General features: G+C 54.9%; 1 protein-coding gene across 1 annotated transcript; it reads left to right on the plus strand.

Moving 5' to 3' along the window:
* Window positions 1-6,425: 6,425 nt before the first annotated feature.
* Window positions 6,426-9,393, plus strand: DRD4 (dopamine receptor D4; the record flags this gene model as incomplete). The annotated part of the gene is made up of 4 exons (XM_079709303.1): window positions 6,426-6,695; window positions 8,316-8,428; window positions 8,500-9,068; window positions 9,191-9,393. 4 exons carry the CDS (start codon window positions 6,426-6,428, stop codon window positions 9,391-9,393), a joined length of 1,155 nt encoding a protein of 384 aa, XP_079565429.1.
* Window positions 9,394-11,621: the final 2,228 nt, after the last annotated feature.

An 11,621-nucleotide genomic window follows, 5' to 3' on the forward strand; every position in this document is an offset into this window, starting at 1 on the left:
ACTATCTTAGTTACTTTCATAAGTCTTCATAGCTGACAGATTAAATCTGTTCACCTTGCTTTTCTTCAAGAGTGTTTTAGCTATTTTTGACCCTCTGCATTTCCATATAAATTCTAGGATCTACTTGTCAAGGTTTACAGAAAGATACTGTTAGGATACTAATGAAAACTTCATCAAATTGTTAGATCAATTTTAGAATTCTATGAAATTGTGCTTCTGAATCGCGATTCCCCAATGATGAGTGATGTAGGGCATCTTTCACGTGCTTCTTGGTCATTTGTGTACCTTCTTTGGAAACCATTGCAAATCCAAGGTCATGAAGATTTGCCCCTATATTTTCTTCTAAGAGTTTTATAGGTTTATTTTAATTTTTATTATTTTTCTTGTAAGACTCTTGTTTTTCCACCATACCACACAGCTTGTGGGATCTTATGTTCCCAACCAGGATCGAACCCAGGCCCCCGGCAGTGAGAGCACAGAGTCCTAACCACTGGACCACCAGGGAATTCCCTGGTTTTATAGTTTTAGATCAAATATTTTAGACTATGATTCATTTTGAGTTAAGTTTTGTATATGGTGTGAAGTAAGGATTGAACTTCATTGTTTTGCATGTGGATGTCCAGTTGTTCCAATGCCATGTATTGAAGAAACTCTTCTTTCCCTATTAAATAGTCTTGACACCCCTGTTAAAAGTCAATTGATCACACCAACACGCCACAACTAGAGAGAAGCCTGGGCGCCACAACAAAACATCCTGTGTGCCGCAATTAAGACCTGATGCAGCCAAAAATAAATAAATATTTTTTAAAAAGAAAATCAATTGATCACAGATGTATGGGTTTATATCTGAACCCTCAATTCTATCCCATTGATCTTTATGTCTGTCCTTAACACCAGTACCATATTGTTTTGATTCCTGTAGTTTTGTAGCAATTTTTGGAATCAGCAACTGTGCCAAATTTGTTTTTTCCTTTTCGAGAATGTTTTGGTTATTGGGGTTTCCTTGCAATTCCATATGAATTTTAGGGTTGGATTTTCCATTTCTTAAAAAAAAAGTCACTGGAGTTTCACTTGGGAGCGTACTGAATCTGGGGATCATTTGGTGAGAAAAGGCATCTTAACAATATTAAAGCTTCCAATCCATGAACATTAGATTGACTTATTTATGCCTTCTTTAATCTCTTCCAGCAATGTTTTCTGGTTTTCAGTGTACAAGTCTTTCACCTTCTTGGTTAAATTTTTTACTAAGTATTTTATTCTTTTTGATGCTATTTCAAATGAATTACTTTCTTAATTTCATTTTTGGATTGTTCATTGCTAATATATAGAAATACAACTGATTCTTATATGTCAATCTTATATCCTGAAACTTTGTTGAATTTGTTTGTTAGCTCTAACAAGTTTTTTTTTTCTTCAGTATTTTCTATACATAAGATCATGCTATCTGCAAATAGAAATAGTTTTACTTTTTTTCTCCGATTTTGGGTGCCTTTTATTTCCTTTTCTTGCCCAGTTGCTCTGGCTAGAACTTCCAGGACATGTTGTATAGAAGCAACAAAGTTGGGTATCCTTGTCTTTTTCCTGATCTCAAGGGAAAGGTTTCAGTCTCTCATCACTGAGTATGATATTTTGTGTTTTTCATATATGGCCTTGATTGTGTTGAGGAAATTTCTTTCTATTCCTAGTTTATTGAGTCTTTTTGTCATGAAAGTGTGTTGGATTTCATCAAATGCATTTTTCTGCATCAACTGATTAAATTTATTCTTCCATTCTATTAATGTGATGTATTACGTTGATTGAGTTTTGTCTGTTGAATCACCCTTGCATTCCTGGGATAAATCCCCATTTGGTCATAGTGTATAATCCTTTAAAAAGTGCTGCTGGATTTGGCTTGATCATATTTTGTCGAAGAGTTTTATATGTATATTTATAAGGGATACTCATCTGCAGTTTTCTTTCCTGTAGTATCATTACTGTTGAGTTTTGAGAGTTCTTTATGTATTTTGTATACAAGTCATTTGCTAGAAATGCAATTTGGTGGTATTTTCTTCCATCCTATGACTGAAAGTTTTTAATTTTAGTTAAGTCCAGTTTATCTATTTTTTCATTTGTAGATCCATGCTTTTGGTGTCATGTCTAAAACTCTTTGCCTAATCCCTGGTCACAAAGATTTTCTCCCGTCTTTTCTTCCAAATTTTTTATAGTTTTAGGTTTTACATTTAAATCTATGATTATATATATATCACTTTGCTGTAAAACTGAAAATGACACAGTATTGTAAATCAACTACAGTGGAAGAAAGAAAGAAGAAAGAAAAAGAAAGAAATAAAAGTCATCCAGATAAGAAAAGAAGAAATAAAATTGTCTCTATTCATGAACAAGATCATTATCTATGTAGAAATCTTGAAGAAAACCAAAGGGGGGGGGGGAGGAAATCCTTGAACTAATAGTGAGTTTAGCAACATCAAAAGATACAAGGTCGGGCTTCCCTGGTAGCGCAGTGGTTGAGAGTCCACCTGCCAATGCAGGGGACATGGGTTCGTGCCCCGGTCCGGGAAGATCCCACATGCCGCGGAGCGGCTGGGCCCGTGAGCCATGGCCGCTGGGCTTGCGCGTCCGGAGCCTGTGCTCCGCAACGGGAGAGGCCACAACAGTGAGAGGCCTGCATACCGCAAAAAAAAAAAAAAAAAAAAAAAAAGATACAAGGTCAATATACAAAACTGTTTCTGCTCATTGGCAATGAACAACTGGAAACCAAAAAATTTTTAAGTACCATTTACAATCGTACCAGAAAACATGAAATGCTTAGGTACAAATCTTACAAAATATGTGCAGGATCTGTATGCTGAAAAGTACAAAATACTGATGAAAGAAATCAAAGAATACCTAAATAAATGGAGCGATATACTATATTCATGAATTGGAAGACTCAGTATTGTTAAGATGTCAATTTCCCCCAATCATATTCCCAGCAGGACTTTTTTGTAGATATAGACAAGCTGATTCTAAAATTCATACATACAAAGGAACTAGAATAGTCAAAACAATTTTGTGAAAGAACAGCTTTAGAGGACCCACACTACCTGATATCATGACTTCCTATAAAGTCACAATAATCAAGACTGTACTATTGCTGAAAGGAAAGACACTTGGATAATGGAAATGAATAGAGAGTCAAGAAATAGCCCCACACAAATATGATCAAGTGCTCTTGGACAAAAGTTCAAAGGCAATTCTATGGAGAGAAAACAATATTTTCAACAAGTTGTGCTGGGATAACTGGACATCCATAAGCAAGAAAAATCAATCAATCAATCAATCACCTCAGCTCATACCTTACACATTAAAAAAAATTAACTCAAATACACTGTTAGGAGAATGAAGAGACAAGCTACAGTCTGGGAGGAAATATTTTCAAATTACATATCTGACATTCTCCCCCCATTTTAGCGTGCAATGACATGTCTTTGTGATTTTTTTGGGGGGGGGCAGGGCTGTGTTGCACCGTATGTGGGATCTTAGTTCCCTGACCAGAGATCAAACCCGTGCCGCCTGCAGTAGAAATGCGAAGTCTCACCCACTGGACCACCAGGGAACTCCCTCGTTGTGATTTTTTTTTTTTAAGAATTACCTTGACTATGGAGATAATTTTTTTTTAATTTATTTATTTTTATTTATTTATTTATGGCTGTGTTGGGTCTTCGTTTCTGTGCGAGGGCTTTCTCTATTTGTGGCGAGCGGGGGCCACTCTTCATCGCAGTGCGCGGGCCTCTCACTGTCGCGGCCTCTCTTGTTGCGGAGCACAGGCTCCAGACGCGCAGGCTCAGTAGTTGTGGCTCACGAGCCCAGTTGCTCCGTGGCATGTGGGATCTTCCCAGACCAGGGCTCGAACCCGTGTCCCCTGCATTGGCAGGCAGATTCTCAACCACTGCGCCACCAGGGAAGCCCCCTTGTTGTGATTTTTATTGTCATGTCCCCGATGGCTAAGGATGTTAAGCACTTTCTCATGTGCTTATTTGCTTATTGACCATTAGGATACCCTCTTTTGTAATGTGGGTACAAGACTTTTACCTTTGTTAAAATGGGATTGTCTTTCTTTTCGTGTTGATTTAACATAGCTCTTTATATATTCTGGATCTGTATCCTTTATCAGAGATCTATATTGCAACTATATTATATCCTTTCCCAGTCTGGACTACCTTTTCACTCTTAATGGTGGTAGATGTCTGAGGACCAGGAGAGAGACCCAAGGCAGATAGGAGGCTAGGCTGGACTCACCACTTGGCACCCAACCCAAGATCACAGAGCCAACCCTGCTTGGATTTTTGTCTTGTGAGAAAAGAAAATTCCTGCCCTAGTCACTAGTATTGTGAGTTCTCTTGCTCAAGGCTTCAGAAGGCGGGGAAGCCTGCCTGTCCCTTTACTGATCCACATGGAAGGGATGGAGATGTTGAATGCAACTCAGACCTGGATGTCCATCTACACCGTGTCCTGAACACCTTTCCTTTATCAGACCTCAAGTGATTTTGCCCCTTATGAGTATATCATGACATCTGTCTCTTCAGAGTCCTTGTTTTCTCTTTTTTTTTTTTTTTTTTTTTTTTTGTGGTACGCGGGCCTCTCACTGTTGTGGCCTCTCCCGTTGCGGAGCACAGGCTCCGGACGCGCAGGCTCAGCAGCCATGGCTCACGGGCCCAGCCGCTCCGCGGCATATGGGATCCCCCCAGACCGGGGCACGAACCCGTATCCCCTGCATCGGCAGGCGGACTCTCAACCACTGCGCCACCAGGGAGGCCCCTTGTTTTCTCTTTAATACACACAGTACCAGTCCCTCAAGCTGGCCCCTGTGTCTCCTGATGTCTTTGAAATCAGGATCCTTGATTCCTGGCAGCACCTCTGCGATTCAGGTCCATCCTGAGTTTTCTGGCCCTCCCAGGGCGGAGGGAGTCACAGATGCAAACGAGGGGCCAGGATGTGCATTAGATGGTCCCACCGAGGGATGCAGCTGCATAGCCCACTTCTTGGCTCCGTTAGTGACCAGGCTGCGGGTCACAGGAAGTCCGTAATGAAAATTCTCACTGCACATTTTCCTTGCACGTTCTTTCTGTTCACTTTTATAATCTGAGACAGATGGTCTAAGCTGACCTCTCTGTCATGACCAGCCATCTCTGCCAATTCTGTGCCCCATGGATACAACGCAGTCTTACCTGCATGGGTCTGGGACCCTGTACCCAGAGCCCCTCAAGCTCCTACAGTCCTATGTTGGCAGGTGGAGGGTGATGGACACATGGGGCCCCAGGCTCATCCTTGGGAGGGAGGGAGGGAGAATCACCCCCAGTGCTCCAGGGAGGCCCGGGGTCTAGTGAGTTTGTAGGAGTGGAGGGTGCAGGTTGAGAGGGTTCTCATTTGGGGCTTTTCTCTGTGAAGAAGGAAGCAACACAGGTAAAACATGTCTGAAGAGCACACAGAACTCTGGCGACTGCTAAGCCCCCTGTGGGCTTATTATGGCCTTTCCTCCTGTTACGGCCTTTCAGGCTCTGTGGGGTGAGCTCATTTTCCAGGCTCAGAGGGGTGCACAGCTTGCTCAGGGTCACAGGCTCGGAGGTGATGGAGCCGGAATTGAGGTTGACCGCTCAGCTACTGGGGGGAAGATGAAGTGTCATGCAGTGGATGTGGGTGGAGAGTGAGTGAGTGTGGTCCAGACTGGTGGAGAGGCTGCTTTGGGTGGGGGGAGTGCAGGGCCCCTGGTTGGGGTCTGCAGTCATTGCTGGGGGACGCAAAGGGGCCCAAGAGGCTGGGTCGGGTGAGGTGTAGAGGGTGGAAGGGTGAGCATGGAGCTGGCACCGCCGATCATCAGGGGGCGCCAGGGGGCAGGCTGGGCTTGGTGGCCTGAAAAGACTGTCCTCCCCAGACGCTTGAGCCGGATGGAGTGAGAAGTGGCTCCACCTCCGCCTCGAGGGCCTCCAGCAGGGTCCCTGGGGAGGCGACGCCCGGACCCAATCCATATAGGGACGCGGGGGCTCTCTGGGGCCGGGCGGGATGGCGGTGGCATGGGCGCCCGCGAGTCTCGAGGGATGGTCGGCCCGACCTTCCATCCCCGTCGGTTTCTCGGGGCTCAGACCAGCGCGTCGCCCCCCAACCCTTCCAGGCGCAGAGCGATGCTGGGCCCGCCCGTGCCAATCACATCGCTTCATTCGGGTCGCTTTGGGACGTTGCATTTGGCCACCTGCCGGTCTCTCGGAGCGCAGAAGTCCAAGATGGGCGAAGACTGGATGCAACTTAGAGCGCCCCGGGGTCCATCGAGCCGGGCGGACAGGGCGGGACTAAGACCAGGCTGGGCGGGCCGGAGGGGCGGGGCTCCGGCTCCCGACCTGGGCACTGTCCGCGGTGCTGAGCACCCGCCGGGGCGCGCGGGGTCGTGCGCCATGGGGAACCGCAGCGCCGCGGACGCGGACGGGCTGCTGGCTGGGCGCGGGCCCGGCACGGGCGGCGGCGCGGGGGGCCCCGGGGCGGCGGCGGCGCTGGCGGGGGGCGTGCTGCTCATCGGCGTGGTGCTCGCAGGGAACTCGCTCGTGTGCGTGAGCGTGGCGGCCGAGCGCGCCCTGCAGACGCCCACCAACTACTTCATCGTGAGCCTGGCGGCCGCCGACCTCCTGCTCGCCCTGCTCGTGCTGCCTCTCTTCGTCTACTCCGAGGTGAGCCCGCGTCGCGACCGCACGCGCACCCTCACCTGCTCCTTGTTCCCTGTGCCGAGCCACACCGAGGACCCAGCGTGACCCTGCCGCCTGGCCTCTCAGGAGCCTCGAGCTGGGGGCCGCGCCTGGTCCCAGGACGACCGGAGCCTCCAGCACCTCCGAGCCTCACTCCCCTCCCCCATCTCGCTGTCCATCTGCCCGCTTTGCTGTCTGTCCGCCCTCCCTCTTCTGCCCCTCTCTTCTCTTCTCCCTTTCTGTCTTGGTGTCTGTTACCCAAGAGATGCCTCTGTCCTTCAAGCAGAGACCCCAGAAACAGGCGACTTTGGCAGTCCAGCCCCCCACTCAGCCCCCTCAGCCGGGTTCCACTCCCCCAGGGGAGCCAGGTGTAGAGGGTGGAAGGGTGAGCATGGAGCTGGCACCGCCGATCCTGTACAGACAGGCAGATTCAGGCTTACCCCTATGCCGGCTCCCCCGGGGCACAGAGACACACACGTCACTGCACGAGGCCACACCACAGCCAGGCAGGACCACAGCCAGGCAGGACCACAGGCGTGCACACACCAGCACACTCCAGGGCAGGAGACCCTCACTCACGCACCGACTGGGCTCCCAGCAGGAGGGACGCTCAGCTGCCAGGAGCTGCAGGGCAGTGAGCACAGCTGGAGCGAGGGGACACCCGGGCCTGACAGTGGAACCAAGGGAAGGCGCAGGTGTGGGGTCCAGAGCCCCTGCCAGGACCTGGGCCCAGGAGCCTCCAGCCCCAGAGCAGGTCTGGCCCTTGGGTCGGTCCCCCTTAGTGCCAGCCATGTCCACTCTGCAGTTTGGGCAGAGAAAAGCTGCTTAGGGCTGAGTTGGGGACACAGCGTCCTGGGCTATGGGGGAGGGGAGGCTTGGTTTTTCTAAGGTGGACACAGTGAGTCTGGGAAGGGCTGGGGCAGAGGCTAGGAGGACAAGGACAGACATGACCTGCCGCTCCCCCCGACCCCGAGCCGCAGACAGACGTCACAGTGACGGCTCTTAAGCTCCTAATCGCCCCAAATCAGCAGGAGGGGATTTAGAGGGGGGCGGCTGTCTGCTCCTTTGCCCTTGGTGGGACTGCCGGGCACGCTGCCGGGGACTTGACTTTGTAACAATGCTGTGGGTGCCATCCTCGCCCTCTCTTACGGGTGAGGGGACAGGAGTGAAATGACCCGTCCAGAGGCCCAGAGAGCGAGTTTCCGCAGACACTGACTCTTAGCTGTCTGCGGGGGCGGGGGGCAGGGATGGGGTGCTGGCCTTACACTCTAGGGCCGCAGGGTCCCCACCTGCGCAGGGAGGGGCCCCACGGTATCCTGAGCCCCACAGCATCAGAGATCACAGACCTCAGGTGACTATGCCCCCCAGGATCCCCCCAAGGCCTTTCTCAGTTCTAAGAGAAAGGAAGGGGGGCGCCTCTTGGCCCCCAGCTTGGGGGCGGGCAGGACTGCCCAGCTGTCTCCGGCTCACTCCCCTCCCCCACCCCCATATTCAGCCCCCTCTGCTCCCGGACCACTGGGGGTCAGAAAGACAGCTTGGGCAGGCGGCTGGGGGAGGGTAGCGTCCTGTGTCTGTTGTTGCTACGGGGCCCCTCCCTGCGCCCAGGTCCAGGGCGGCGTGTGGCTGCTGAGCCCCGGACTCTGCGACGCGCTCATGGCCATGGACGTCATGCTGTGCACGGCCTCCATCTTCAACTTGTGCGCCATCAGCGTGGACAGGTAGGCCGCCCCCACCGCCCCGGACCCTGTAGGGCCGCCCCGCCCCGCCGCCCTCACCACGCTCCCCGCAGGTTCGCAGCGGTGGCCGTGCCGCTGCGCTACAACCGCCAGGGCCGCGGCGGCCGGCAGCTGCTGCTCATCGGCGCCACGTGGCTGCTGTCGGCCGCGGTGGCGGCACCCGTGTTGTGCGGCCTCAACGACGCGCGCAGCCGCGATCCCTCCGTGTGCCGCCTGGAGGACCGCGACTACGTGGTCTACTCGTCCGTGTGCTCCTTCTTCCTGCCCTGCCCGCTCATGCTGCTGCTCTACTGGGCCACGTTCCGGGGCCTTCGGCGCTGGGAGGCAGCCCGCCGCGCCAAGCTGCACGGCCGTGCGCCCCGCCGCCCCAGCGGCCCCGGCCCGCCGCCCCCCGACGCCATCCCGGCCCCCGATGCCGCCCCGCCCCCCGACGCCCCTCCGCCCCCCGACGCCATCCCGGCCCCCGATGCCGCCCCGCCCCCCGATGCCGCCCCAGCCTCGGATGCCGTCGTGCCCCGGGACGCCATGCCGGCCGAACCCCCGCTGCGGGCCCGCAGGAGGAGACGCGCCAAGATCACGGGCCGGGAGCGCAAAGCTATGAGAGTCCTGCCTGTGGTGGTCGGTGGGTACCGGCCTGGGGACGTGGGCAGAGGGGAAGACTGCAGCGCCCAGGGTGTGAGGCGGCGCCCAGGGCGGGGGGCGTGGCAGGGAGCCGCTCACGGCAGCCCCAACCCCGCCCCCCAGGGGCCTTTCTGCTGTGCTGGACGCCCTTCTTTGTCGTGCACATCTCCCGGGCGCTGTGTCCCACGTGCGCCGTGCCCCCGCGGCTGGTGAGCGCGGTCACCTGGCTGGGCTACGTCAACAGCGCCCTCAACCCCGTCATCTACACCATCTTCAACGCCGAGTTCCGGACCGTCTTCCGCAAGGCTCTGCGCCTCTGCTGCTGAGCAGACCGCTGGCACCGCAGCCCCTCGTCAGCACCCCCGCCTCGCCTGGGGGTTTGTAGGAGTAATTAAACAGATCCCCAACACCTGCTGGGAAGGCTCTTGGAGGCGGGGGAGGGGGCAAGGAGGAGGAGCCCAGGCCTCCACTGACCCTCATCCGGCCAGTTAACCCCTTCCTTCCTTCGGAGGAAGCCCAGAGAAGAGACCCCACCAAGCCAGGTCCTGGCTCTGCCCCTGGGGTGGGCGGGGAGGCTGCAGGGAGGTGTGTTCAGCTCTGCCCTGCCCCAGAAGCCTTGGGAACAGGGCCAGCCGTTGCCTGGGAAGACTGCCCCGACTCACACCCTCCCCTAACAGGTTCCCTCCCCCACACACCCGGCCAGCTGCAACCCACCCCGACCCGACAGCTGTTCCCCGGCCAGCAACCTCCTCCCCTCGTCCTGGTGGCCCCATCCACTGTCCCTGCAAAATGCAGCTGAGCTGCCCCTGCCACTGCTTTGGCAGCTGCCTCAAGGTCGGAGCACAGCTCCCTGCCAGCTCCTGACTTGCCGATAGATGCCCAAAGCCCGGAGGAACAGGGGGCCTGGGTGCCGGGTGGGCTCACGGGGGCAGCCTCCCTCCAGGGAGGGCCAGCGCAGGCCCACAAGGCACTCAGCCATCCTCTGCCCACTTGGCTGGGAGCAAGAGGGCAGAGCAGGGAGTGGCTGCCCCTCTCCCGCCCACAGCATGGCGCCCCCCAACCCGAGACAGCCCCACTTGGACTTCACCTGGACCCTCCCAGTCCCCCGCCAGGGCCACCTGCTGGTCCCAGTACTGTGGCTGAGCGCTCCTGTCAGGAACTGTAACCAAGCCGGCCACTGCCGGGTGCCAAGTTCTCCTCTGAACACGAGAAACTATGGGCTGTGAGGGCCACGGCATCAGGCCCACCCTCAGCGTGCTAAAATATTCCGTGGAGGGGGCGCCACCCTGTTCCCCTCTCTGGGTGAGCACCGTTTCCCGCTCAGACTCTCAGCTGCCGCCTCCTCTGAAAAGCCTCCCCTGACCACCCCCCAGGACCAGCCTGCCCCTATCATCCTGGGAAAGACTGGCCCTCGAGGAACTGAGTATTGATGGACTGGGGGCCAGTATGGGGTGCTGTGTCCCTGCACCACACAGGGACCAACACAAAATGGGAGTGCGGGAGGGGGCCCAGGGCCAGACCCCAGGTCTGTTGGCTGCTTCGGCTTCCAGCACCTTCTTGCCTGTGAAGCATGAGGATGGCTGCAGCAGATACCCTGGGTCTCCTCCCGGGAGGAGCCCCAGATGGCACAGCCTCACCCGGGCAAGACACCTGCTTCAGAGCTGGGCTGGTGGTCCCTCCTGGGAACCTCAGACTTGAAGGAACCATCAGGCTGACGGCAGGGTCAGGGTCAGGGTCGGAGCAAAGGGCCCCTGACTGTGGCCGCTGGCCCTGCCACCTGGTTCGTCTCTCAGGTCCACACCCCACGCCCATGCCCTGCCACCCATCTCTGATGTGCCCCGACATGCGCCTGCTGGGCCTTCCGTGGTCACTCCAGGTGGTCAGAGCTGGTGTCTACCACTGCCAAGAGGGTCTCAACTAGCAGCACCCCTGCCCGCCAGCCGTGGGCACCAGCTGCCATGCCCACCCAACCCAAGGGTCTGTGTGGAGCAAGGCCACGTCCCCATCCATGTACCCTTCTCATCTCCTATACTAGGGATGGCGTGACCGTGCCCCAGACAGGCCAGGCCAGTAAGTGCACCTCTCTCGGAGGTGGGGCTGCAGATGGGCTGGGATCTGCTGGTGCCCGGCGCCGTCCCCGCTGGTCCTGTGGGAAGACTCGTGTGTCCCCCAAGAGGGGGACAAGGCGGGCACAGGTGGACACGGGGGAGTGACAAGGTGGGCACAGGGAGGGACAAGGTGGGCACTGGGGGAACAGGTGCAGATATATAGAGCCTGGCTGACTCGGGGGCTCAGCCGGTGCCTCGAGGGTCCCAGGCCCACTGATGCCAAGTGTCACCGCAGCCTCAGCTCAGAGGACCGGCAGCACCCAGACGGCTGCCGCACTGCATAGTCAGAAGCCTTGGCCTGGCCCCCGCGGCTGCATCTGGCAGAAGATGCCATCAGAAGTGCTGACACAGAACTGAGGGTGTCAACGCACCCTTGGCGCCCGGATGGCAATTTCCAGAAGGCTCCTGATGTCCAGGGTTATGCAGAGATAGCTTCAAAGGCTTAG

This window comes from Hyperoodon ampullatus (genome assembly GCF_949752795.1).
Source record: "Hyperoodon ampullatus genome assembly, chromosome: 7".
Taxonomy (NCBI): domain Eukaryota; kingdom Metazoa; phylum Chordata; class Mammalia; order Artiodactyla; family Ziphiidae; genus Hyperoodon; species Hyperoodon ampullatus.